At 41.7% G+C, this 22268-nt stretch overlaps 6 protein-coding genes and 1 long non-coding RNA gene across 9 annotated transcripts; 3 read left to right on the top strand and 4 right to left on the bottom strand.

The window, feature by feature from the left end:
- Nucleotides 1–516: 516 nt before the first annotated feature.
- On the bottom strand, nt 517–4118 carry LOC135346078 (E3 ubiquitin-protein ligase TRIM71-like). Of its 3 annotated transcripts, XM_064543571.1 has the most exons (7): nt 3782–4118; nt 3507–3618; nt 3341–3421; nt 3201–3290; nt 3050–3115; nt 2857–2925; nt 517–2797 (listed from the first exon to the last, which is right to left on the bottom strand). In XM_064543571.1, the coding sequence occupies exons 3-7, from the start codon at nt 3413–3415 to the stop codon at nt 644–646; spliced, it is 2454 nt and encodes an 817-aa protein (XP_064399641.1). In that variant the 5' UTR covers nt 3416–3421; nt 3507–3618; nt 3782–4118; the 3' UTR covers nt 517–643. The 3 variants fall into 3 exon arrangements, with proteins under 3 accessions (XP_064399641.1, XP_064399640.1, XP_064399643.1); XM_064543570.1 differs by having other exon boundaries at nt 3507–4118; XM_064543573.1 differs by having other exon boundaries at nt 517–2794; nt 3507–4117.
- Nucleotides 4018–4788, top strand: LOC135346090 (uncharacterized). Its single transcript, XR_010397986.1, has 2 exons — nt 4018–4141; nt 4622–4788. It is a non-coding gene; the product is annotated as an uncharacterized LOC135346090 (long non-coding RNA).
- LOC135346081 (protein DENND6A-like) lies at nt 4489–12772 on the bottom strand. The gene is made up of 18 exons (XM_064543576.1): nt 12608–12772; nt 12203–12284; nt 11014–11126; nt 10495–10575; nt 10335–10385; nt 10218–10272; nt 9942–10021; nt 9629–9697; nt 9173–9219; nt 9054–9114; nt 8576–8733; nt 7978–8209; nt 7252–7341; nt 6951–7004; nt 6306–6415; nt 6061–6163; nt 5016–5090; nt 4489–4663 (listed from the first exon to the last, which is right to left on the bottom strand). Exons 1-18 carry the CDS (start codon nt 12770–12772, stop codon nt 4526–4528), a joined length of 1764 nt encoding a protein of 587 aa, XP_064399646.1. The 3' UTR covers nt 4489–4525.
- Nucleotides 12773–12879: 107 nt separating this feature from the next.
- Nucleotides 12880–14010, top strand: LOC135346089 (uncharacterized). The gene is made up of 4 exons (XM_064543588.1): nt 12880–13014; nt 13161–13247; nt 13340–13470; nt 13761–14010. Exons 1-4 carry the CDS (start codon nt 12933–12935, stop codon nt 13908–13910), a joined length of 450 nt encoding a protein of 149 aa, XP_064399658.1. The 5' UTR covers nt 12880–12932; the 3' UTR covers nt 13911–14010.
- A 50-nt stretch (nt 14011–14060) lies between these two features.
- Nucleotides 14061–15929, top strand: LOC135346086 (MIT domain-containing protein 1-like). Its single transcript, XM_064543583.1, has 6 exons — nt 14061–14243; nt 14411–14509; nt 14924–15162; nt 15283–15386; nt 15629–15689; nt 15761–15929. Exons 1-6 carry the CDS (start codon nt 14126–14128, stop codon nt 15863–15865), a joined length of 726 nt encoding a protein of 241 aa, XP_064399653.1. The 5' UTR covers nt 14061–14125; the 3' UTR covers nt 15866–15929.
- On the bottom strand, nt 15861–17087 carry LOC135346084 (lipid droplet-associated hydrolase-like). The gene has a single exon (XM_064543581.1). It carries the CDS (start codon nt 17001–17003, stop codon nt 15987–15989), a length of 1017 nt encoding a protein of 338 aa, XP_064399651.1. The 5' UTR covers nt 17004–17087; the 3' UTR covers nt 15861–15986.
- A 47-nt stretch (nt 17088–17134) lies between these two features.
- Nucleotides 17135–22267, bottom strand: LOC135346080 (protein Spindly-like). Its single transcript, XM_064543575.1, has 8 exons — nt 22049–22267; nt 20603–20815; nt 20159–20297; nt 19734–19897; nt 19273–19488; nt 18815–19068; nt 18121–18305; nt 17135–17719 (listed from the first exon to the last, which is right to left on the bottom strand). The coding sequence occupies exons 1-8, from the start codon at nt 22223–22225 to the stop codon at nt 17247–17249; spliced, it is 1821 nt and encodes a 606-aa protein (XP_064399645.1). The 5' UTR covers nt 22226–22267; the 3' UTR covers nt 17135–17246.
- Between the last annotated feature and the right edge of the window lies 1 nt (nt 22268).

Below are 22268 nucleotides of genomic sequence, written 5' to 3'. Positions count from 1 at the left end.
TCAGAACTGTAGGAAAACTATAGTATACTCTTATAATTATAATGCTGTTTTAATTACGTGTACTGGCAAAATATTTATGCTTCACAATTAATAGTAGTATAATCGTATGATGTACTAGTGACTGGAGAGTGTACATGTAGCAATTAAGAGACATGCAGTGACTCATGATCAGAGGAGGAGTCTCAATCTCAAAATATAACTCTACCGAAAAGTGGCCGACAAAGATATTACATGCACTCCATGACATTTTTCAGTACATTATATAAACATTGATCGAGTTACGTTGATCCTGTGTTTACTTTTTTTGTACAGTCATATACGTATATATATGTCAACTAAGTTTTATTAACTCGCTCAAAAGAAAGTATAGTTGTGTTTAATTTCCTCTAGCCTTGATCCCAGGCCAGATTCTTTTTTTAGCTCCACCCTTATTCTAAGAACCCATTTCCAGATTCGTATTTGCACTGGCCGGGGAATACAATTTATGTCGTAATTTAACGTACATCGTCACATGCATCAGAGATATATCACATCACATAACCCATCACATACCTTAATAAGGTACAAGAATCTAAACAAACGGAATCACACAACACATGCAAAGAGTAAGAAAAGGGCACAACTAGCAATATAAAGGGGGTTATTAGCTAAACAGTTGAACTCTCTTGTTACCAAAATCACTAACATACAACACTCCATTCCGATCGATAGCTAAACCAAATGGTCCATCAAACTGTCCTAGCTCGCTACCTTCCGTGCCAAAAGATGTCACAAAATCACCGTCAATCGTGAAAACGGACACTCTCTTATTATGGAGCTCGCCAACGTAGACAAGATTATTTGAATCAATACAAATACCAATCGGACCTCTTAATTCTCCAGGGCCAGTTCCTTCTGATCCAAACTGTCTCACATATTTACCACCGGGAGTGAACACTTGGACGCGATGATTGTCCGTGTCAGTCACGTAAACATTATTCTTAGAATCAATGGCAATATCGAAAGGAAAATTGAATTCTCCGTCCAACTGTCCAGCACTACCGAATGTAGAAGCAATTGAGAGATCTGGATTCAACCTCTTAATACAATGCGCTAAATGGTCGACCACATACACCGAATCTTGCCTTTTGTTCACACACACACCATTCGGACACTGGAATAACAAAGGCTCTGAAACTTTTAATTCTTTCCCATCTCGAGAAAACAATCTTACAAGACGAATATCGCTATCCAATACAATAATCTTATTTCCTGCAATCATAGCGACACCACGTACTGTGCCAAGTGGACCATGTTTCGAGTCCTCTCCAGTTATAGTACTCAACTTCTCTCCAGTGGGACTAAATATCGATACACATTTGCTATCAGATTCGGACACAAATATTTCACCTTTATAATTGACAGCTACTCCTCTTGGGCCATTCAGATTTGTTATACTTCTAACAGGAGCTCTATCCAAAGATTGTAAAACGTTAATAAGAAATGGACTTCCATGCACTGGGTTTCTATTAACGTTGATGAAAAGATTGTGGGGTTTGGCGACATCAGGTTGGTAGGCTATCTCATACTTGCCCTTCTCTAGCTCAGTGATGCTGCACTGTTGTACTTGGTCTTTTTCAAACCTAAGAGCCAATGTGGCATCAATATTTGAGGTGGGTAAGCAAAATGGTTCTTTCTTCAGATCGTGAATTTCGAGTGCGACTGTTGCTCGCTTTTTAACTTCGGCAATTCGAGTTGCTTTTTCAGTGACCCTTGTTTGGTATAAACTAGCAGCTTCTGAGATTACTTTGTAACTGTCTTGTGACAGGGCAAAGCCAATGTTCACTTTTTCAGGTTTTACACAGTAATCAGGATCAAACTGTCCACTCAACTGTCGAACTTGTTCTATTATTCGGTGCTTGCTTTTCAACACCTCTCCTTCCTTACCACTATGTACGGTATTGTGTACAAAATCAACACAATTAATGCACTGGCTTCGAAATTGTTCAGCTTGGTCTCTTTTCGTCTCAAGGCTCTCTATCTCTTGTTTCATTATCACATCCACATCTGCAGTGAGTTGTGCTTCAGTCTCATCAAGAAATTTCCGCAATTCCTCAAACTTAGAATGTATTTCACCTTTCAACGTTTCTGTGTTATTTTTTTGAGCTTGAATAAATGTACACATAATATTATTGGGTTTGACTTGATTAAGACGTACAGGTGTTATAGAATCCATGAGTTCTTTCTTATGGCTCTCAATTGTATCAGCTATCACACCATAGTTATGATCTTTGTGCATCTGTACAGTGCAGTGCTGACATATAAGTTCTCCGCATGTGTCACAGTAGAGCTGTAATTTCTTGCCATGTTTCAAGCAATTCTGCGGCTCATCGAAATGCAATAGTTCCGTATTGTTTTTAGCTTCATCGATAGTCAGAATAACATGGTGTTGAAGCTCAGGCCAATCTTTGTGCGCATCGCTGCACTGCGGACAAATGAACTTGGAGCATTGGCGACAAAAGCATACTGCAATATTTCTTTTTCTTAAACATTGCTCACAGACAATTCTTCGAGGCTCATTCATTTTCTTGAGAGCTTCGTGCATTTCGTTGTGTCGTGATATGTGGGAGGCTGTCACAAGGCCATTGACACCATAAGGAGCTAGAGACGTGGTGTGCAGGCACATTGGACAGGTGATAGAGCTCCTTCTTTCAGTGTCGTGTACAACCATTCGATCGAGACATTTCTTGCAATAGACATGGAAACACTGAAGCATCTTGGGATCAGTGAAGAGACCATTGCAGTTAGGGCAGGTCTGCTAGTGATAGAAAATTAATAGTAAACGTGTGAAAATGAAATCAGCGAATGAAGACTGACCTTATGACCAACCATATGGATAGCTTCTCCTCTTATAACGTTGATTCTTGAAGCCAGCTCCAGAAATGCCTATAAGAAGAAAAACCAATGCACTACATGTATTATCGTATAGCGGGGTAAATTTGGCAAAGGAGGCAATTGAACTATTATTGGCGATGCTGCATCTCAACAGATTAGAATGTTTGTTTCTTACATTGTTCACATTTTGCCCTGTCTTGGCACTGACTTCCATGAACATTGCTCCATACTCCTCTGCAAGCTGTAAATCAAAATAATATTATAGTGTTACAATCATGCTGGCTAAATGGTACTAGTGAAGTAGCTTTGGCTGTACTACACCATACCTCTCCCCCCATGTCCTCAGAAACCACCTTTTGATCCACCAAATCTGATTTGGTTCCTACGAACATTATCACCACATTGTCCAGTCCATTCTGTCAAAAGAGTTGTATAGCTCCAAATGAGTAAAATAACACTGACTAACCTTTCGTATCATGTCTATCCAGATTCTTCTAATGTTAACGAATGTTGTAATGTCTGTAACGTCATACAGAACCATTATCCCCTACAAAAATGGGGTACAAGTCACTGGTAACTTAACAGTGGTGAAGATTTATGTGTATGAGAAGTATGATATACTGTCTACTCACCACTGCCCTTTGAACATACGAAATAATAATTTCATGGAAACGCTCAGATCCAGCAGTGTCCCATATCTGAAGCTTCACCTCTTGCGGACTGTTTTCATACTAAAATCAACGCCTTGAGTACATGTACAGACAGTGACATGTTAAATACATACACTATAACGTTACTATACTAGCTAGTCTATAGCTATAGTCTAGCTAGCCATCTCATGCATCTTCTGTATGTAGCTATACAGGCTTATCTAGTACAATGATTGACATTTTTAACGTAGTCTCACCTATGGTACTGATGGATTCTCTGAAGTGACCATACACAAACCTACTCATTAAGCAACTTTTTCCTGAATAATCATCCCCAATCATAAGGACTTTAAACAATTCTGGGCACGAAGTAGATGCATGCCACTGCCATATTGGATATGGATATGATCAGTCAATATATAGTCTATTACAGTGAGGTCCTCTTTCAGGGTCTGGTCTGCGGGACTAAGCTTATACATATAGACTACATGTAGCTAAAGGCTACTTCTTTTATTGTTTAGTAATAGCTATAGCTAGCTACTACTAGCCTACAGGCTAGGCTCCTTCACAAGCTAGGCCTCAACTTCAGTGCGGCCTGGAATCGAGGCTACTTCTCTGTAAGTTTTTTTCTCTGTAGAACTATACATACATGTACAGTAGAACCTCGATTATCCGGCCCTCGATTATCCGGAACCTCGATTATCCGGCTTGGCAGTTTTCTTTTTAATCAGATTACATAATTCAGAAAATGGGCGTGTCCCTCAAATGCGCATGCGCGTTGCAGCTGTTACCATGGAGACATGCCTGCTTTTCTTTTGCGCATGCGCAGACAACATGTGGCACTGCTGTTCATCAATAAAGTGGGTGGATCAAGGCGTGGTTTATCTATTCGATTATCCGACATATTCACTTATCCGGCCTGCTTCTGGAACCAAGGTGTCCGGATAATCGAGGTTCTACTGTACATGTATACAAAACAAATTGAAACTGAAAGTGCATGGTCAGAGATAAAGAGTGAAAGTTGTTGTAAGACATGACTGAAGGTCCTCTGGTAATTTACTAAGTACAGTTCTGATCTGTTTCTGCAATGCTTGCAGCGTCTGCTGGGGTACTGATGGATGGCTCTTAAAGGCAGCAGCCTGCATGGAGGGGGTGTGGTGATAGTCTAGAGGACAGCACAGTACACACAATGCACTAGCATGATAGTTCTGACATGACTATAATTATTATTTATAAAAGCAATTAATGTTAAGGATAATGCAAAGTGACCAATAATTATATATACATATACAGGCTGAAAGCACTTTTTAATGCATGGACTTTGCTGTGTGTTTTACAGTAATACCATAACAGGGATGTGCCCAAGTGTTCAATACTGAAACATACAACACTTCTATATGCCAAACATAAACCATAGAGGTGGCTAGCCCTGACCGCCATTGTGGGCAAATTTCAGCTATACCATGAGAACCCAGAGGCTCATGCACGTACCATACAGTCCTTGACCTGCAACAGGAAGTCCACCACCTCCACCTCAGCTTTGTCTCTCATCCAGAACATCATGTCCTACAGCACAAACACACATTCATAGCATTGTATCCACAATTGTTTGCATGTACAATACTTACAATAATTCTACACTTGATAGTGAGTCATGTGCATTACTAATGAATGCACCGCAGGTGCTGATGCCTCGGTGGAGGTGTCAAAGTTACATAACATAAAGCTACTTTATACATTAGCTTTTATACACACATTATAATTATCATGATGACATTTTTGCATTAATTTTGCTGCATGCAGAGAAACTCAAGGAGTGGGTAATGATTGACTAATGAGAATTGTTAAAATGATCGATGCCAAAAGTCCAAGTCTGACTGCACTATGTAGCAGCAGAGTCACTCTTGCAGCTACCAATAGCTATAGCGTTCTAGTGCAGAGCTAAGTACTAAGTAGAGTAGCAACACTCCATGGACAAGTTTGGTACGCACTCTTCTGAAAAGGCTGCATTGGCATTCCAAGTAGGCATAACTCGAGAACACCAGGCATTATTTTGCAAATCCACGGATTAAAATCCAAGAAAACATGACTAGAAGCCTATAGAAACTCTTACTTACACTTCATTGATCCTTGAGCAGCTGTATCACACAGACACACAGACACACTATTGTATGCCTCGCTTGCGCGCAATGAGGCATAATTACAAGCTACCTTTGCATGGCCATAACATTAATTAGCATTTCAAAAGTAAAAACATGCATTCTGTATAATTATACGCACTGTAGCTCTAAATACATGACTTGTACATGTACGTCTATCGAGGTCATTTTTGAATCTAATTTCATTAAGCTATAATAAAAATGGGTCTTTTGGTAAAACTTGGCTTGATCAAAAGTTATGAGAGTGATTACATCGTATGATTGCGCAATGAAGAGAGCTACAGAATGCGCTTTAAATTGGACTTAAGTTAGGACACTTTCGAAGAATACTTGATGATGAAGTGAAGGCTATGGGTGATGGTAGTTAATTAACTCACGGCTTTGCAGAGGGTGTCAAGATGGAGTAGCCTCAGTTTCTGGTTAGCCTCCTCCTTCCTCAGAGCAAACCAGGACATAAAGTTAGGGGACAAAACGAAACGTCTGGGATGAGGGAAGAAAGGAAGGGGGTACAGGTACATGTACATTGCATTTAGGGTGTAATTAACAGTAAATCAGCTTTAAACAAGTTATTGTGTAACTAGTCACTATATACATGCATGTACATGCAGACCACCCTACTCACTTATATAATCCTGTCCAGTTGCCCTTGATCCCGGTGGTGAGCTGAGGCCCCGCCCCCTCCACTGTCTCCAGGAACGTGGGCAGGTCAAACACCTTCACTTGAGGTGGTGGCTACAGGTACATGACATTGTGTATTGTAGTGTGCACATGGAATTTGCAGCTACCAATAATTTGTATACCCTATAGCAAAAAATTTTATATTTCGCGGAACTGCCTCTAAAAGCTTAATGTTTGTGTGTTGACTGCTTACTGAAGCCACATCTTTGCACGTTATAGCAGATAATTCTAACAATAATTATTTTCATAGAGGATTGCTAACCCACGAAAACAGCGAAATTTCGCGCTATACAATATCTAAATATGTACAAGTACATGTAATACAAACATTGTCCCTTACAGCATAATTGTCAGTAAACATGTAGTGTATATCTATTGTGGACACTCCATAAGTGGATGTCACCCGTTACAATACAATCAAGTTGTAATGGGACCACCCAAAGCTACACAACATGTCCCTGTGACAGTAGGGCCGCCACCACTTTATAAACCACTGCTACAATAACATAGTTACTATGGTTACTACACATGATTATTATACTGCATGCTACACTGGACTGTGTTAGCTGCACACTATAGCACCACTTACTCTCCAAGGTGATACGTCTCTTTTGAGTGGCATCAGACTAGCCAGATAGCGCTCCTATAAGAGAAGTACCATCAAGATCAACACACATGATTCCATCACACAATGCATGTATATAGATACAACTAAGAATTTAGCATAATCATACATGAAGATGTTGACAATTGTACATGTACGTGTGTTAAACTCTGAACAACAGGCCAATATCTACACACAAGCAGGGTCACGTACCAGGGGTATGATGAAATCCCCCCTAGACACACACACACACACACACACACACGCGCGCGCAGGGGTCACCTACCAGTGGTATGATGAAACTTGTAGTCAGTTCTAGAGCATGTCTCTTGATCATCACGTTGTGCACCTCCATAGGCCTCTTACCAGGAGCACTCTGTGAGGACGAGAGGTCACTGTGTTGTACATGTAGATAGCAAACAAACATGGCTTGCTATGGTACGTACGTTCTTAGACAACAGGTAGTCACTAAAAATGAAAAACTAGAGCACTAATAAGTGCTAAACCCTCGGCTGTTTAATTACAGAAACCAGAGGAGCGTTATAGTCTACAATAAATGCCTGAGCTTGGAAGTTGGAACAAAGTAACAGGAGCAATAAAACTAAAGTAGAGTACATCCTGAGTAGACTTAGAAGCATGCATTGTGGACTAAGATATGTGTAAGCTAGTACATGTACTATAAGAGGTATTTGAAACCTACACAGGGATGAAGTGGACTCCTCAAACAATAATCATAATTCTAGCTTTTTATTTTAGTGATCCTTTTCCATTGTTCCTGGTATGGGATCACCTGTGCTGCAAATAAGTGCCGCGTGTAGCTAGCTATCCATGCAAACCAACGTACAAGTTTAAGCGTCTTCACAGCTGTAACATAAAAATCTTTCACTATAACTTGTTGTGTGAAGGCTATCCACATGTACACAGCTGAAACTTTTATTGCACAGGATGGGATGACACAAACAATAGCAATCTTCCTCACTACTAGTACACGCATACATGTACATACATGTACCTTGCTTGTGGATATAATCTTGGCGAAGTTTTTGTCCCTACTCAGAAAAGGTTTGTACTTTGTGTGTACTCCTGGCTTGTCCGAGCCGTCGCCTAGCGACCGTCCAGTTCCGCCTCTTGACCCGGGAAAGTCTTCCTCTGAATCTGATTGGTCAGCTAGTCGTATCAAGTGCGGCCAGTTGTCGAGAGTCTTCACAAAGAAGGGATTAGTCACCCCAAGAATGACCTGAGGTCTGTAAAAGTTAATAAGTGTATACAACGTGTCTTGTAATGAAGAAAATGCTACAATAGCTACGTACGTATAACACATTAATTACTGTACACAATTGGTACACCTTTTATAAACAGTGGAACTTTTGGCATACACGTGAGAAGCATTGAAAAGGAACTACACTGGGTGGTATGCATGTGAAACACTTTTATGGGGGACACATGTTATAAATGAACAATAAAGCATTAAGATACTGTAACACAGCCACCCATCTACTCCGTCCACACACACACACACACACGCACGCCCACCACACCCCACCCCGTACACACACGCACGCCAACCCACCCTACTGCGTCCCCACACACACACACTATTGTCTACTCACGGAGCCTGTCTCCTGGTGGTGTAGTGCTTAAACTCAGAGTCGTGGATGGTAAAGAAGGGACGATAGTCACTGGCATACTTGAGTGGGTGGATCAGACTGACCAGTGCCTGTACTGCATTGGCACACAGTGTGGGCGAGCCCGCCATTACTGCTATGGGCTATGGAGGTGTGTGTGTGTGTGTGTGTGTGGAGAGGGGTGATCCTAGTGTACGTGTGGGGGAGTGTGCAATGTGACTCACTATACAAAAAATAAAATAGTGAAACCTCCTACATGAATAGATCTTAACTGTACATGTACATGTACATGTATACAAAAAAGACAACATAAAGACAAATTTTCTTCAGAGCACTATTATTTTGTACACATTCACACTAAAGATAGTTTGTAATATCAATCTGCCTAGAACACTTAACAAATGAAAACCATGGCATACATGTACGTACATGTATATGTACATGCAGAACATGTATAATGTACCTCATTTGTGATGACCAGCTCCCAAATAAGCTCAAAACTGTTCAGCACCGGCTGCAGGGCCCTGTAACAAACACAGAGTATATCATACACACACACAAGCTCTCATTGGGTCCACTCACTGGTAAAGGTTTAGGTCGTGGACCGAGGGAACCACCATTACAGCAGCCTGAGAAGAGTGAAATAGGAAGTCATGATTGCAAAACAAGCAGACTATAAAACATACACAGGAATGGATCTAAGGGAGGGGAGAATACAAGGTTAACACCTCCCCCCCATCCTTCGACTACACTAAGGGAGGGGAGAATACAAGGTTAACACCTCCCCCCCATCCTTCGATTACACTAAGGGAGGGGAGAATACAAGGTTAACACCTCCCCCCCATCCTTCGACTACGTACACGTTAACTATGTACATGACTCGCATGAATTGCATGTATTATGACCAAATTAGAGCTTGGGGAGACTCCTACACAATATCTAAATACATGCAAGCACAGTACGGACATCATTCAGCCGACACACACACACACACACAGATGATTATAGGCAAAGAAAACACATTGCATCCAGACTCACTGATTTCCTAGCTACATCATCTGGTGATCTTGCACTACCAATCTTGTCAGACTTGCTCGGCATTCTCACCTGACAGTCAAAACACAGCAAGACAATATTAAAAATACAAATTTATGGAGTACACACCGCAATACAGCTAGTGAATGCAGACACACACTAATAGTACAGTACGTACAGCAGTGTACATGTTCATCACAACACAAGGTGTGGAATATTACAAACTACTGTATGAACTAAACACACAGAAAATTAATAGCATTACCATAATTATACAGTCGCCATTCAAACTATAGCAATTAGCATACACGTATACCTGGATGATTTGACCCAGGAGTGGGAGCTGCAGAACCTTCCCAGGTCTGGGGGCAAGCCACGTGTTGATACTGTGGCAAGCTACATGTACAGGGAAAAGGGGGAGGGAGGATTGAGAGAACAGATAGGAAATTAGCATCATCAGGCTGCTAAATAGAGCCTCAAAAAAGGTGTGAGAAAGAGGCTTACTATAACAATGCTGTACACCACAATACAAAGGGAAATTGAAAGCACTTGTGCACACAGCAACAAATTAAAGTTATTTTCAGTGACAGACCTGCTTCTAGAGATGGGAGACCATTGGTGAAATAATCTGGAGCAATTTTCTGCACCTAATAAGAGAATAAGAGAGAGAGATAATGACAAGGACATAGCTGCAGTGGGAGACTCGTACCATTTGTGTGAAGAGGGTGATGTAAGGAAGTCTTGTGAGGAGGACAACAGACTGTGTGTGTGTGTGTGTGTGTGTGTGTGTGTGTGTGTGTGTGTGTGTGTGTGTGTGTGTGTGTGTGTGTGTGGTTAGGGCAGCATTCATAGTTGTACTGATTAAGAACCTTTTGATAGTATCCTCTCTTTATGTCTGCGTCCTTGACTTGTCTGAAGTACACAAACCCATAATAATAACCGGGATCAGGCTGGGTAGAGAGGCAGGGGTTAGGGTACTGTAGGACATACTAGCAGTAACTGCACAGCCAGTGACTCACTGAAACAGCATCTTTTTCACTAGTGGACGCTATCACAATTACGTTACTTATACAGGCACATGCAGTAAGCTTTTCCTAGCAATTAACTTTATTGTGTGAAGGTGACATAGAAGGTGACATACATTGTATACAGTATTACTAGAATATTTTGCGAGCATCAAACATTGCGAACTTTGCGATGGTTGCAAGATTAAAATCAGCAAACCGAAATTAAATACACACGATCCTTTCCAGAACGTAATAGTTAGATCGCAAAGGGTCAAATTTTCTGCTGATTTGGCTCATTCGCAAAGGTTTTTCACCCGCAAAATATTCTAGTAATACGGTATATACACTCCATTTATAAGACTAATCTATGCAAACACTCACCGTGAGTACGAGCGGGGCACCCTGGTGATGATGGGTGTGGCTTAGACTAGTACCTCCCGCCCCCTCACCACTGCATCGGATACGATAATGGAACTGAGTGTCCCCCATACAACCTGTAGTGAGAGCACAGAATCATGTGACCATGAGGAGAGGAGCCCCTTTAATTAAGGTTCTCCACTGATATAGAATGTTGTGCACTCAACACCTTGTCATAAATACACTAATCTAAAGTACAGTATAATTAAATGTACCGTATATGCTTGATCAGAGGCCGCGGCTACTAAGTGTTACATTTTGCTGGCCAGAGGAGGCTACAATTCGAGAGAGGCCCAGCTAATTCAACAACCTTTAGTTTAAATTGTCATCAAAAGTTCTTTTTACTTACACAAACTCAAACTCTGCCATGAGAAAGTCTTTTAACAAGCTGCTACCGTAGATACCAGTATCAGGCTACCATATGCAGAGTATAGCCTCAAAGTTCACTGAGGCTACTATTTGAGTGCGGCCTCTGATCAAACATATATGTATACGGTAGTAGAGTAATGTGTTTAGGATGTACACTACTCAACCTGTTAAAAATATAAGCCTAAACTGGTGTCAGGTTTGTATCATAACATCTCATGGAGTGAATGGAGTATACAAAGACTCTACTATAATTATCAACAAGTTGCTTAGTTTAACTGTCAACTCCCCGGTATACAGTGGAACCTCTAAATGCAAAAAACACTTTTAATGAGGGCACTCAACGAAGTCCCAAATCAATGGAAATTAACAACTGAAGCAGAACACACGACACTTTGCATACAATGGACAGTAGATACCAAAATGCCTACATTAAGTGTTTCATTGTATGCCGTCACTCCCCCACCCCACACAGAGAGTGCTCTCACCAGGAGTACATCTTAATGTACTCCTGCTCTCACCAATTAACCCCCAAGTCAGGACACCTCACCAAACAGGACCCTTTTGCATAGAGGTTCTATCGTGTGTTTGGCCACACCACACACACACACCTAGAGGAGGTCCAACATGCGTGCACGAATAACTACAAGTTCAGTACATTGATGTTATTGCGGTCATGTGATAATGTCCAGGACAATTACACTAGCACTTGTAGTGAGTCGTGCACGCATGTCGGACCTCCTCTGACCCACACCCCCCCCCCCACACACACACACAGTGCTCTCACCAGAGTTAGAGTCGGGGAATGAGAGGTAACACACATTGCTCTTCTCAGTGTCAGAGAGAGAGTAGTCACTCGGAATAATGCTCTGTGAGGGAGGGGGCAGAATTAGGGGATTTAGAGCAGTACACACGAGTGGATGATACGTCACCAGTATAAATGAGATAGACGTTAATAATTATGCCATTCGATATCGAAACTATACTTGACCTACATGTCATACATTCAGGTGTGCCGGTTAAAGGTGATATACATGAAGCTTGGGATGTGAAGAGTGCAGCTAGCCCATAATTAATTATACGATATCTTAGGCGTCGTGTATTTGTATGGCTTTATTAGGTTTCTTGCTTAATACTATTAGCTATTGGGAAGGGTACAGCCATCTCCCTGTACAGTATATATTACACGTACCTCTAAAGCTTGCCCCAGCTCTAGATCAAATGTCACCACACACACAGCACACAGCCATTGAGAGAAGTTGTCCCACGATGTTTGTCCCGCCCCGTCAGCTTTTAAACCGTCTCCATTCATTTGCTGAGACACCAAAGACTCTGTGGGCTCTACTGATTCAGCCATTACACGGCAATATTTACAACAACAAAAATAGAAAGCTAGCAAAAATTTATTTATCAATAATTAAAATTCTAAAACAAGCACACTAGATCTATCACCCACGTGGCTGAAAGAAAGTGATCAAGTTTGTTTTGGACGTACGCGTACAGAGATCTGGTCTGTGATGGCTGCTGCTGTTGATCAGTGCAAAAAGGAGAAGAAAAAAATTCGCTCAAAAGAACTCCTGCAGCCTCCAAATGGCCCAGGTTAGAGCTGAGATTGTCATTTCAGTAGCTAGCTAGCTACAATACATTCAGTACATGCAGTACAGCAAATATACCTATTAACTGTACTGTATATATTATACCTGTTCAGCTGTTGCTGTATTAAGTATGTCCTCTACATGTATTAGGTGTATCATTTCTGAGAAAAGAGTTGTGTCTACCAAACGGTGTGTCTCAGAAGCCACTGCAAACATTTAAAGTTGATAGAAGCTCCAGTAAGTTTTGGGTTAGCTTCATATAAAACATCTTTCAATGCTTTACACATTTACTCGGTTTGTGCAATACAAATGTATTTATCTCCCTCCAGTTTTGTCCCAGGTGAAGGCGTTTCTCCCTCGACTGGAGAAGGCAGACAGAGAGCTGCAGGAGAGACTGCAGGGAGAGGGGGAGGGGCTGGATATTGAGGGTGTGGAGGAAGGGGAGCCTTGCATAGAAATGGTGGGTGTGTGCTAGCTGCACTGATACCATAATTATAGAGGGTAATTTTCGAAGAGTAAAATGTCTGTGGTTTGATATCCTGAGCACAAACATGAGAGTACAAGCCTAGAGATTCAGTTACTCAGCCTGCCAAGGTGTCCGAATAATCGAGGTTCCACTGTACAAGTCTAGATTTTGCTCTTGTTACTAGGGTTCGCACGAAAATCCCAACTACTTATTAGTATGCATTAAAAGTTCTACATTATTTTAGTAAATCACCTTGACACATATTTTGCCCCCCCCCCCCTCAGGACTTGGCAGTGGTGCCCCTCCCACATTCAGACTCTGAGATCGAGAGTGATTTATCCGACAGTGATGATGACAGCTCCAACTCAGAAGACAGAACTCTCAAGTTGAAAGTACATACTAAAACTAAAACTGGAACAATAGTGGAAATGTAATCAATTCTGTGTTTTTGTCTTATGAGCACTCTGCCTTCTTTCTGTCACTGCAACAATCATTTCACTGTGTTTGTACTATATTTTCATTTGAGTTGCACTAGTATGTAATTTTTATGATTGTACATGATCTTTATCAATCAAGGTTTAGGGAATTTCCCCTTATTAAACCAAGGAACAATACAAGTACGTAGTACAGCTGACGTTGAGGTGATGCCATGGATGCAGCCAAGGACCTGCTCAAGAGAGCAGTTGAACTGGACACTGCTCAGAAATACTCGGAGGCTATGATATGCTATGAGCAAGGAGTGCAGAACCTCCTCAGACAAATGAAAGGTAGTACCGCGTATCGGTAGATGACCCCAATTCCAGCCAAAATGTCATCTCTACATATGTAGCAATCAGCTTTGTACGTTCCAGTCCTTGTTACGAATCACGTACGTATGTTAGGACCCTATCTTCGAATCGATTTGGGAATTTTACAATTGACAGTTTTCCATTAGATACACCGAGCGAGGGAGCGCGAAAAGAGTTGAGATTAAGGGCAGAGCAATACTTGGAACGAGCAGAACACCTCAAACAACTGATCAAGGAACAAGAGAGTGAGTCTATATACCAGTTGAGCCAGGTATTGTTTTGATTCCAACCTAGATTGGTTACTACTCAGAGGGTAGGAACAAGGGGAACATTATACCAGAACAGCTCTTTTAAATGCTGACTTAGTTTATTTCGTGACAATTTGCATGAAGTCCTAACCTAGATTTACCCCCTAATAATTATATACTACACAAGTAACTACATGTGAGCATAAGCTGGAAGTTTTTAATAAGTAAGTAGAGAATCCCGAGCAAACATATAGGTAGGAAATAGCCATATTTGTACCACACAGGTCACGCAGCGTACAGATTGTGGTACTGCTTTATACAGGCTAGAGTCATTTGCTTATAATTTTTATATGCAATAGACATAATTTGAGTTAAGCATTAAGCTATAAAATGTAATGAAATATACTATAGGGCCTGCTGAGTCTGTCCATTCTCTGCGCATTGCCCCTGGGTCAACTGGGTACAGCTATGAGGCTGTGTTTGAGAGGTGCCTCGATGGAAACGTCCATTCTGTTGCCGTGCAAGACCCCTACATTAGAGTGAGGCATCAAATTTATAACTTTGTCCGGTTTTGTGAGCTGCTGGTGAAGAAGTGTAAGAAACTGAGCAAAATTAGCCTCACCACCACGAGTGGGGAATCACCATCCGAGGTAATGTGTGTGTGATGTCATGGTTATAATTATGTATGTGAAAATCAGCTTTTAAATTACCGTGTGCCTCCTGCGGCTACGCCCTGAGGTATAATGATTATAACTTGTGTACACATGCAGTCCTCTCAAGCCAGTTCCCTGACAGAGCTCCAGGAGAGTTTAAGAGAGAGAGGGGTGAAGCTGGAGGTTGCTTACTCTCCCACCTTACATGACAGAGAAATAAGGTATGTAGTGTGTAGCAAGATGACACGTTACTGACGACTAGTGCACACTGGAACCTGTCTATTGTGGTCACCCTCTATAATACAGAAAAGGGTATATCCATAATGATAGCATGTTTCCACTCTTTTAGATGACAGCCACTGGTGATCTTTCATGAGTGACACTATTTTACTATGACAATTATAACTATACTTGTCACGATTGTAGCTGTGTATGTACAGCTAAGAATTACTGCACTATGCAGGTTCAGCAACGGTTGGATCGTCAAACTAGGCAGAGGGTTGGACTATTTTCAGAAACTTAAGGTACACATTATTTAGTACTCTCCTATTATGTCAATCATAATTTTAGTGCAAAATTTAAAATGTACATGCAGGGTCCGTTCACGATTGGATTCAACGATTTTGACCTTCGACCTTGCCACGAAACTACCATAGAGATGTATCATAAACTGAACGTTAAGAGCGTTAAAACTCAATGATTGTTCAACAATACTATCACTTGTTAATTTCAATTGTTAATGTATAATGAGTTTATAAATATCACACACACTCATGCACTCATTTATTTTATTAAAAAGCACTGCAGATACATATAAATTATCATGGCAAAATCTTAGAGAACACAAATTTGGCCATTTCATTAGAAGAGGTCTCCACAAACGCATGTGCATATCCCTGCTTACAGAGGTGCACCTCTTCATGATCAGGGTACCTCTCGCACATGTTACTATAGCAACTGTCAATGTTCCATTTGTCCCCGACACCATAATAGAACACAATTTTGTCGATATGGGCATCAATAACTTCGAGGGGAGGGAGTGTAACTTCAGCCATTTCTTGCTTGGCCATACACAGGACATTGTGTATAGCTTTGCTGTCAATGTTAATGGCTCCTTGTGTCATGTGTCGTACTTGATCGTCAGGGGTTGTATAAAAATGGTGCTTGAGTAAAAAACGCTTTGCGGCATCAGGAATCCACGATAGACACCAAACTCCGAAAGTGAATGGCAACCGTAGCGATGAAAACAGTGGAGCTAATAGAATTCCTTTGGGAGTTTCTCCCATTAGCTCGATTGTGGGGAATAGTAAAACTATTTTTTTAACTTTTGAAGGTTCGATGACTTTCATCATTTGCAGCACGATCCAGGACCCGATTGAGTGGCCGATGAGATAGACAGTGTCTACGTGGGAAGCGTACTGTTCTATGAAAGCCAGTTTGTGTGCTATCTGCTCTTCAAGGCAATACCAGTCCCTGTCCTCAGAAATAGTAGCACTGTGTTGAGTAGCGTCAAGGCTGGAGCCACCATCATCGTGAGTATTCGGCATATTTGTTGCTTCAGGTTTCTCTACCGACTTCCCGGAAAAATCTCCGGCTTGTCTGTGGTGCTCAACTGTAGTTGGTCTTAGGAATCCAGGTGAGTGTCCAGCATGGGAGACTATTGCGATGTCGTAGCTACCTCCTCCCAGCTGGAACAGTCGAGTTGCAAAGGGAATGTAGAAATGGCCCATCCCAGGGCTGCCCGGTATCACTAGAGCCAGGGATTTGCTGGCAGTGTCATGTCTGTGCTTCAGTTGGAAGACATGAGTTGGTATTTCCTTGACATCCAGAACTTCCATGCTGCTTTCTTTTATACTGTTATGTGGTTTTTAGTATGATGTGGCTATTAGCCCCACCCACCTTTTTTTGCAAAACACTAACCTCGATTAAAAGCCACCAAAACTATCAGCATTCTCATAATAGGGAAAGATCGTCGTTATAAAAAACTGATTGGGACGTTTGCGTTAATATTTATCAAACAGTACAGTACATGTGTGGAGTACATTCATACACACAAACAAACAAGGATGCTGTAAGAGAGTTCACTGTTGAGCGCATTGATCTGCTTTCTTGTTACTGACATAGACCACCTTGGAGCTGGGCACACTGTTCTCAGTATCTCCTTTACTAGCTGACACAACATCACTACTCTTCTGTCGGCTAAACTCTGTCTCTAACTCCTCTAGCAAGTTTATAACTCTCTGTGGCTGCTCTAATTTCTCACTCGAGTTATATCTTTTGAGCTCTCCGTTCGATTCGCTTCTTCGCTCAATAGTTTCTTGATGATTGGCCAAAGAGACGCTTTTGTCCTTTGAAATAATATCACTTGGTTTGCTTAGGGGGTCACAATTTCTGAGACTGCTACTTGAAGAGCTTTGGTTGTTCAGGGATCGGTCACCAGTGTTCAAATAGTTCATGGGGGGGTTTGGGGCAAATGTTTTGCGACCACGTCGAGATTTTAGCTCCCCCTCAAGAAACGTCTTGTCGGCTTCCAACTGGGCAATCTTGGTGCCGGCTGTGGATGAAGGAGAAAGCAGTTATGAACACTATTATAACAGCTACAAAACAGTCTTGGCTACATAATTATTCAGCAATTAATTGGATGTATGCCTTTCATGTACATGTATGTACTCATAGTCTAGTAGAGAGGGGGGGGGGCCCTGGAATCTCCCCTAGAAATCTGAAAAATTGATGATTAAAAATGTCCACAATCTCTATTAAAAGAAGTTTTGAACGCACAAAAAACCCAAATTGCACATCAGATACAATTATTGCATTTTTGTTCGGGGAACCGGAACCCCCTCCCAGCTAAAAATCCTGTTTGAAAACCCTGATGTAGGTATACATTAATGACCCTGGAGGTGAACAGTACAGGGGTGGCAATATTCCCTGACATGTACAGGCAACTCCACTCACTTTGGTTCATTTTCTCTGTGCTCTCTTGCAGTCTTATCCTTATCTTGGTGAGCTCCTCTTTCCTGCGAGCGTTCTGCTGCTCACTGTGGTATAGTTTGGACTCAGCCTCAGTCAGTTTGTTGCTCTCCCAGACCAACTGTGTCCTCTTCACATCCAACTCCTTCAGTACTGCACTCTGCTGGGACCTGGAGGTGTGGGATACTGTACAGTACAGCTTGGAAATCAAAACACACATGTAGAAAACATTGCCTGCACGTACACCTAACACTAATAATTATTGCAAGACATCACAACTACATTTGTAGCCATTACGGCTACAATGAAGTTTGTTTAGCTACAGGAAAAGCAATGTACACATGCATAGAGATTCTGCTCCAACAATAGGTACATGTAGCCTACATGTATATGTATAAGCTAAAAGGGTCACTATTAGGATACCTAGTCAGTAAATGATCAACGAGACATTTACTGATCTCTCACGATACAGTTACTGTATCATCCTACATGTACATGTAGTATAGTTTTTGTATGGCGGAAATTTTCTATTTAGAACATTAAAACTACAAAATTATTCTACGCAATAGACTCTAAGTCACTATTCTGCGCTGTCCAAATATTTAGATGACAAAATATTTAATTGGGTGAGTATTTTCAGCAACGAAAACTACTCGCTATACGGCACATTCTCACTCACTTTGCCTGGTCGATCTCGTGCTCCAGGAACTGGATGTACTCAGCCTTGTCCCCAAAGTCCACGAATGCAGACACAAGTTTCCGCTGGTCCTGTAGAGAGGTACTGTCTGAAAGTTGAGTCTCTAGTTTGCGCATTTTGTTGCGTAGTCCCTCATTTTCGCTCTGGCTTTGAGAGAGTGCCCTTTGTAGCCGTTGGAGATGGTTAGAATCAGCAGAGGTGGAACTGTAACGACAGAATAGAGCCGACATCTCAGCCTGTGTGTGTGTGTGTGTGTGTGGGGGGGGGGATGTAATTATAAGTTTCAAGTAAATACTGCATATGTACACTGTAAATAAGAGTCTTCCAATTTTTACAAAAAAGTTTTCTAACAACAAAAGATAGAAAATAGAGGGTCTACTATTATTACGTACACAATTTGACCTCCATTGACCTACAAATGTTTGTACATGCACGCTCACCTTGAGCCTGGCGTAACGCTGTTTAGTGATTGAGTGGTTCTTCTCCAGACTCTCGTGTCGGACCTGGAGTGAGATGAATTTGCGTTCAGCCTCCACTCTCTTGTCCTCCACCTCCCCAAAGAGGGAATTCCCCTTATTGCCGTGATAACCCGCCTCCTGGTCCAGCTTGAGCAAGTCCAGCTCACTCTTCAGAGCAACATTATGATCCTTGGCTTCCTGTCAGGGGAAAAGTATGTGCCAGTGAATGACAATCATTGCAAAAATAGTACTAAAATTAATAAACATGATTGCAAGTCTGCATGTATACAAGCTACACTATCTACGCATAAGAATTAAGGTAAATCAAGCAACAATTTGCAAGTACGACTTTACCCTAAATGGTTACGAAAGAGAAAAGGAGGTTCAAATTGTTAATAAAGCTAAAACACAGTCCTACAGTGTACTATACTAACTGTATGTACCTTGAGTCCCTCGAACCACTCATTGGAGAGTCTGCACCTCTCCTGACACTCCTCCTCTAGTGTTGCCACCTTGGAGAGCAACCCCTCCCTCTCCACGGCTAGCACCTCAGAGCAGCCCTCAGCCTCCAATAGACGCACCTCCAGGTCTTCAGCCTTAGAGCGCTCTGGGAGAGTGGGGGGGCATGCAACTTGAAGGCTAAAGGTTCCAGACTGTCATATACATTAGTACTGTACTCGATTAAATGCTGGGTTGTAATAAAATGCCTGGTCTAACTCTGGCAATTCAATGTGGATGTAAATGTTGGTCTCGCATAAATACCTTGCCCTGAACCTTAATACATAACTGTAGATAGGAGATAAATTTCATGGCCTAGAACCTGTGTTAGGAAACGTACACCCTGGTGTTTAATCAATACACTACTCACCTTCCAGTAGCAGCTGTTCCACGTCCTCTAGCTCGGTCTGTAGCAGTGTGGAGTTGCCCGGAGTGGACAGGTCCTCTCTCAGCTGGCGAATGGTCGCCTCTTCATGGTGACACTTCTCGGTCAGCGTATGCAGCTGGGCCTGGGGGGAGGGGTTATTCAAGAGGGTATCCTACTTACTGTATATAAATATTCTAGTGTTTCTGTTATAGTTAACCGACTGTATTGTCAGTATGCAAGCTATCAGTTCACATTCTTTGGTATAAATATTATCGGATAAATAGTACATGTAAGTACACCATTATTATACACACGCACACAGACACCATACCAAGGTAAAACATACCCCTCCTTTAGTTACATGTCTTCCTTTAGTTACATGTCTTCCTCATACCCACACCCACACACATTTGTATCTGTACAAACACAAACACGACTCAACAATACCTCGAGCTTCTCAACTTCGGCCTTGAGGCTAGCGTTTGTCTGAGCGTCTGCATGAGCCCGTCTCTGACACACCTCCTCCAGCCTCCGCACCTCGTCCCTGTGTCTATCCTCTAGCTGGCTCTGTAGACCCTCTAGTTCCTGCTGTACAGAGACCAGATTGGCTGCTTGACAGTTGGTCTTGAGCGTGAGTGAGTGCTTCTCTTGCTCCAAACCCTGGACAGGAGAGGGGATAAGGTTATAGTGTGCAGACCATGAGCAGTGTAGCTACAATGTAACTACATATAAAGAGATAGTTGTGATATGCAATGCAGACATCAAGAGTTAACGAACTTTGCAGACATGTATAGACAAAAACTCTAGCTAGATTTATGCTTTTAATAAACGTCTTTATTGCTACACGTACACTTCCACACTTGGGTGCCCCTTTAATAGGAAGGGGTGGGAGTGAGGTTACAGTACACGTACAATTGTTGACAAGCATTCTATAGCTAGGACTGTTTACTGGATAAAAGTTATTGTAACAGTAGCATGCACTAGACTGTGCAATGAAACCTAATTCCGAGCGAAGCGATGCTCTAGTTGAGATTTAGGCAGAATAAACAAACGTCAGACACAATCAAACTAGTGGCTCTGTTTACTGCAGACTGTAACGGTTTGACCTCAAAGTTGGAGGACATGTTAGTGATTGTACTGAAGACACTTTAGCTCCATTCTACAGCTCTGAAGAGGCAGTTTTTCAAGCGTTCTGCTCATAAGCTAGACAATGGTTCTTAAATTGAAATTGATGATTCGTGATTACCTACAATCATTATAGTGTCCAGGCTCCGCCCAGTTACCTCTGGCACACCCCAACACAGAGCTGATTACCTATAGGGCCACACCTTATGTTTCACAGATTTTCCGGGTTATATTTTTGCAGAATGCCAAAAAAAAACCAATTAGTGGTCCAGGTCAGAGGTCAGAATAGCCATGTGATCTAGCAAAACGTTGTAATGTTTTGCTAAAGTGACTTTTTGTGGTGTGTTGTGACTCTGTTTGTGGTTTTATAATGATATTCATCAATTTTTTTCTTTTTTTGCCTGCCACCCTGGTCTGTTTTTGGGGATTAAAAGTCCCTGAAACATAAGATCAATTTGGTGTGGCCTAGTTATGAGTATTTTGGGGTTGAGCAATATTTAGTCACTTCGTGGATAGCGTGGATAAGTGGTTGCTGCTTGAGCTGCAGGTAAAGGTAGGTACTAGGTAAGGCCGATTCATTCGTGGGTAAAATATTTGTAGTCAGAGCTTCAACCACAAAAATCACGATCATGTTGCCCCCCCCCCCCCCTGGAAATTATCAGCTACATGTATACGATATGCATAGCGAGGTTGCACTCCAGTGTATCCCTAGTAACGTAACAACTCTATCATAGATTTTTGTAGTTTGTAAGTTGGTACGGTACTTGCCTCTATCCTCTCATAGCAAGTCTTAGTGCTTTCCTCCAGTTGCTGTTCCAGTTCTTTGTTGGTTTCCAGAAGTTGTCTCCCAAATTGAGCTGCTTTATCCAGAGTTTCCTCTTTCTCTTCAAGATGAGCCCGTAGCTGTTTCACCTCCAACTCTAGTGTTAGCTCTGAAATATTCATCTTCGAATTAGCCCACAATAAATTTATTATGCTCTATTTAAGT

The sequence above is a fragment of the Halichondria panicea genome, chromosome 13 (genome assembly GCF_963675165.1).
Source record: "Halichondria panicea chromosome 13, odHalPani1.1, whole genome shotgun sequence".
Classification (NCBI taxonomy): Eukaryota; Metazoa; Porifera; class Demospongiae; order Suberitida; family Halichondriidae; genus Halichondria; species Halichondria panicea.
Note: the sequence above shows the minus strand (reverse complement) of the source record. Positions and strands in the feature narration are given on the sequence as shown.

What these genes read in the sequence shown, in the direction of transcription:
- LOC135346081 (XM_064543576.1), bottom strand. Translation starts at nt 12,772, where the DNA reads ATGGCTGAATCAGTAGAGCCCACAGAGTCTTTGGTGTCTCAGCAAATG. An exon ending in AGCTGGGGCAAGCTTTAGAG is followed by an intron (nt 12,285 to 12,607) that starts GTACGTGTAATA and finishes CCTCCCTCACAG; the next exon opens with AGCATTATTCCGAGTGACTA. An exon ending in TCACCCTCTTCACACAAATG is followed by an intron (nt 10,273 to 10,334) that starts GTACGAGTCTCC and finishes TTCTCTTATTAG; the next exon opens with GTGCAGAAAATTGCTCCAGA.
- LOC135346086 (XM_064543583.1), top strand. Translation starts at nt 14,126, where the DNA reads ATGGATGCAGCCAAGGACCTGCTCAAGAGAGCAGTTGAACTGGACACT. An exon ending in ACTGATCAAGGAACAAGAGA is followed by an intron (nt 14,510 to 14,923) that starts GTGAGTCTATAT and finishes AATATACTATAG; the next exon opens with GGCCTGCTGAGTCTGTCCAT. An exon ending in ACTATTTTCAGAAACTTAAG is followed by an intron (nt 15,690 to 15,760) that starts GTACACATTATT and finishes ATGTACATGCAG; the next exon opens with GGTCCGTTCACGATTGGATT.
- LOC135346080 (XM_064543575.1), bottom strand. Translation starts at nt 22,225, where the DNA reads ATGAATATTTCAGAGCTAACACTAGAGTTGGAGGTGAAACAGCTACGG. An exon ending in AGCGTTACGCCAGGCTCAAG is followed by an intron (nt 19,069 to 19,272) that starts GTGAGCGTGCAT and finishes ACACACACACAG; the next exon opens with GCTGAGATGTCGGCTCTATT. An exon ending in CACAGAGAAAATGAACCAAA is followed by an intron (nt 17,720 to 18,120) that starts GTGAGTGGAGTT and finishes CTTCATCCACAG; the next exon opens with CCGGCACCAAGATTGCCCAG.
- LOC135346084 (XM_064543581.1), bottom strand. Translation starts at nt 17,003, where the DNA reads ATGGAAGTTCTGGATGTCAAGGAAATACCAACTCATGTCTTCCAACTG.
- LOC135346089 (XM_064543588.1), top strand. Translation starts at nt 12,933, where the DNA reads ATGGCTGCTGCTGTTGATCAGTGCAAAAAGGAGAAGAAAAAAATTCGC. An exon ending in TAAAGTTGATAGAAGCTCCA is followed by an intron (nt 13,248 to 13,339) that starts GTAAGTTTTGGG and finishes ATCTCCCTCCAG; the next exon opens with TTTTGTCCCAGGTGAAGGCG. An exon ending in GGGAGCCTTGCATAGAAATG is followed by an intron (nt 13,471 to 13,760) that starts GTGGGTGTGTGC and finishes CCCCCCCCTCAG; the next exon opens with GACTTGGCAGTGGTGCCCCT.
- LOC135346078 (XM_064543570.1), bottom strand. Translation starts at nt 3,415, where the DNA reads ATGGTTCTGTATGACGTTACAGACATTACAACATTCGTTAACATTAGA. An exon ending in CTGAGGACATGGGGGGAGAG is followed by an intron (nt 3,116 to 3,200) that starts GTATGGTGTAGT and finishes TTTGATTTACAG; the next exon opens with CTTGCAGAGGAGTATGGAGC. An exon ending in TCCATATGGTTGGTCATAAG is followed by an intron (nt 2,798 to 2,856) that starts GTCAGTCTTCAT and finishes TTCTATCACTAG; the next exon opens with CAGACCTGCCCTAACTGCAA.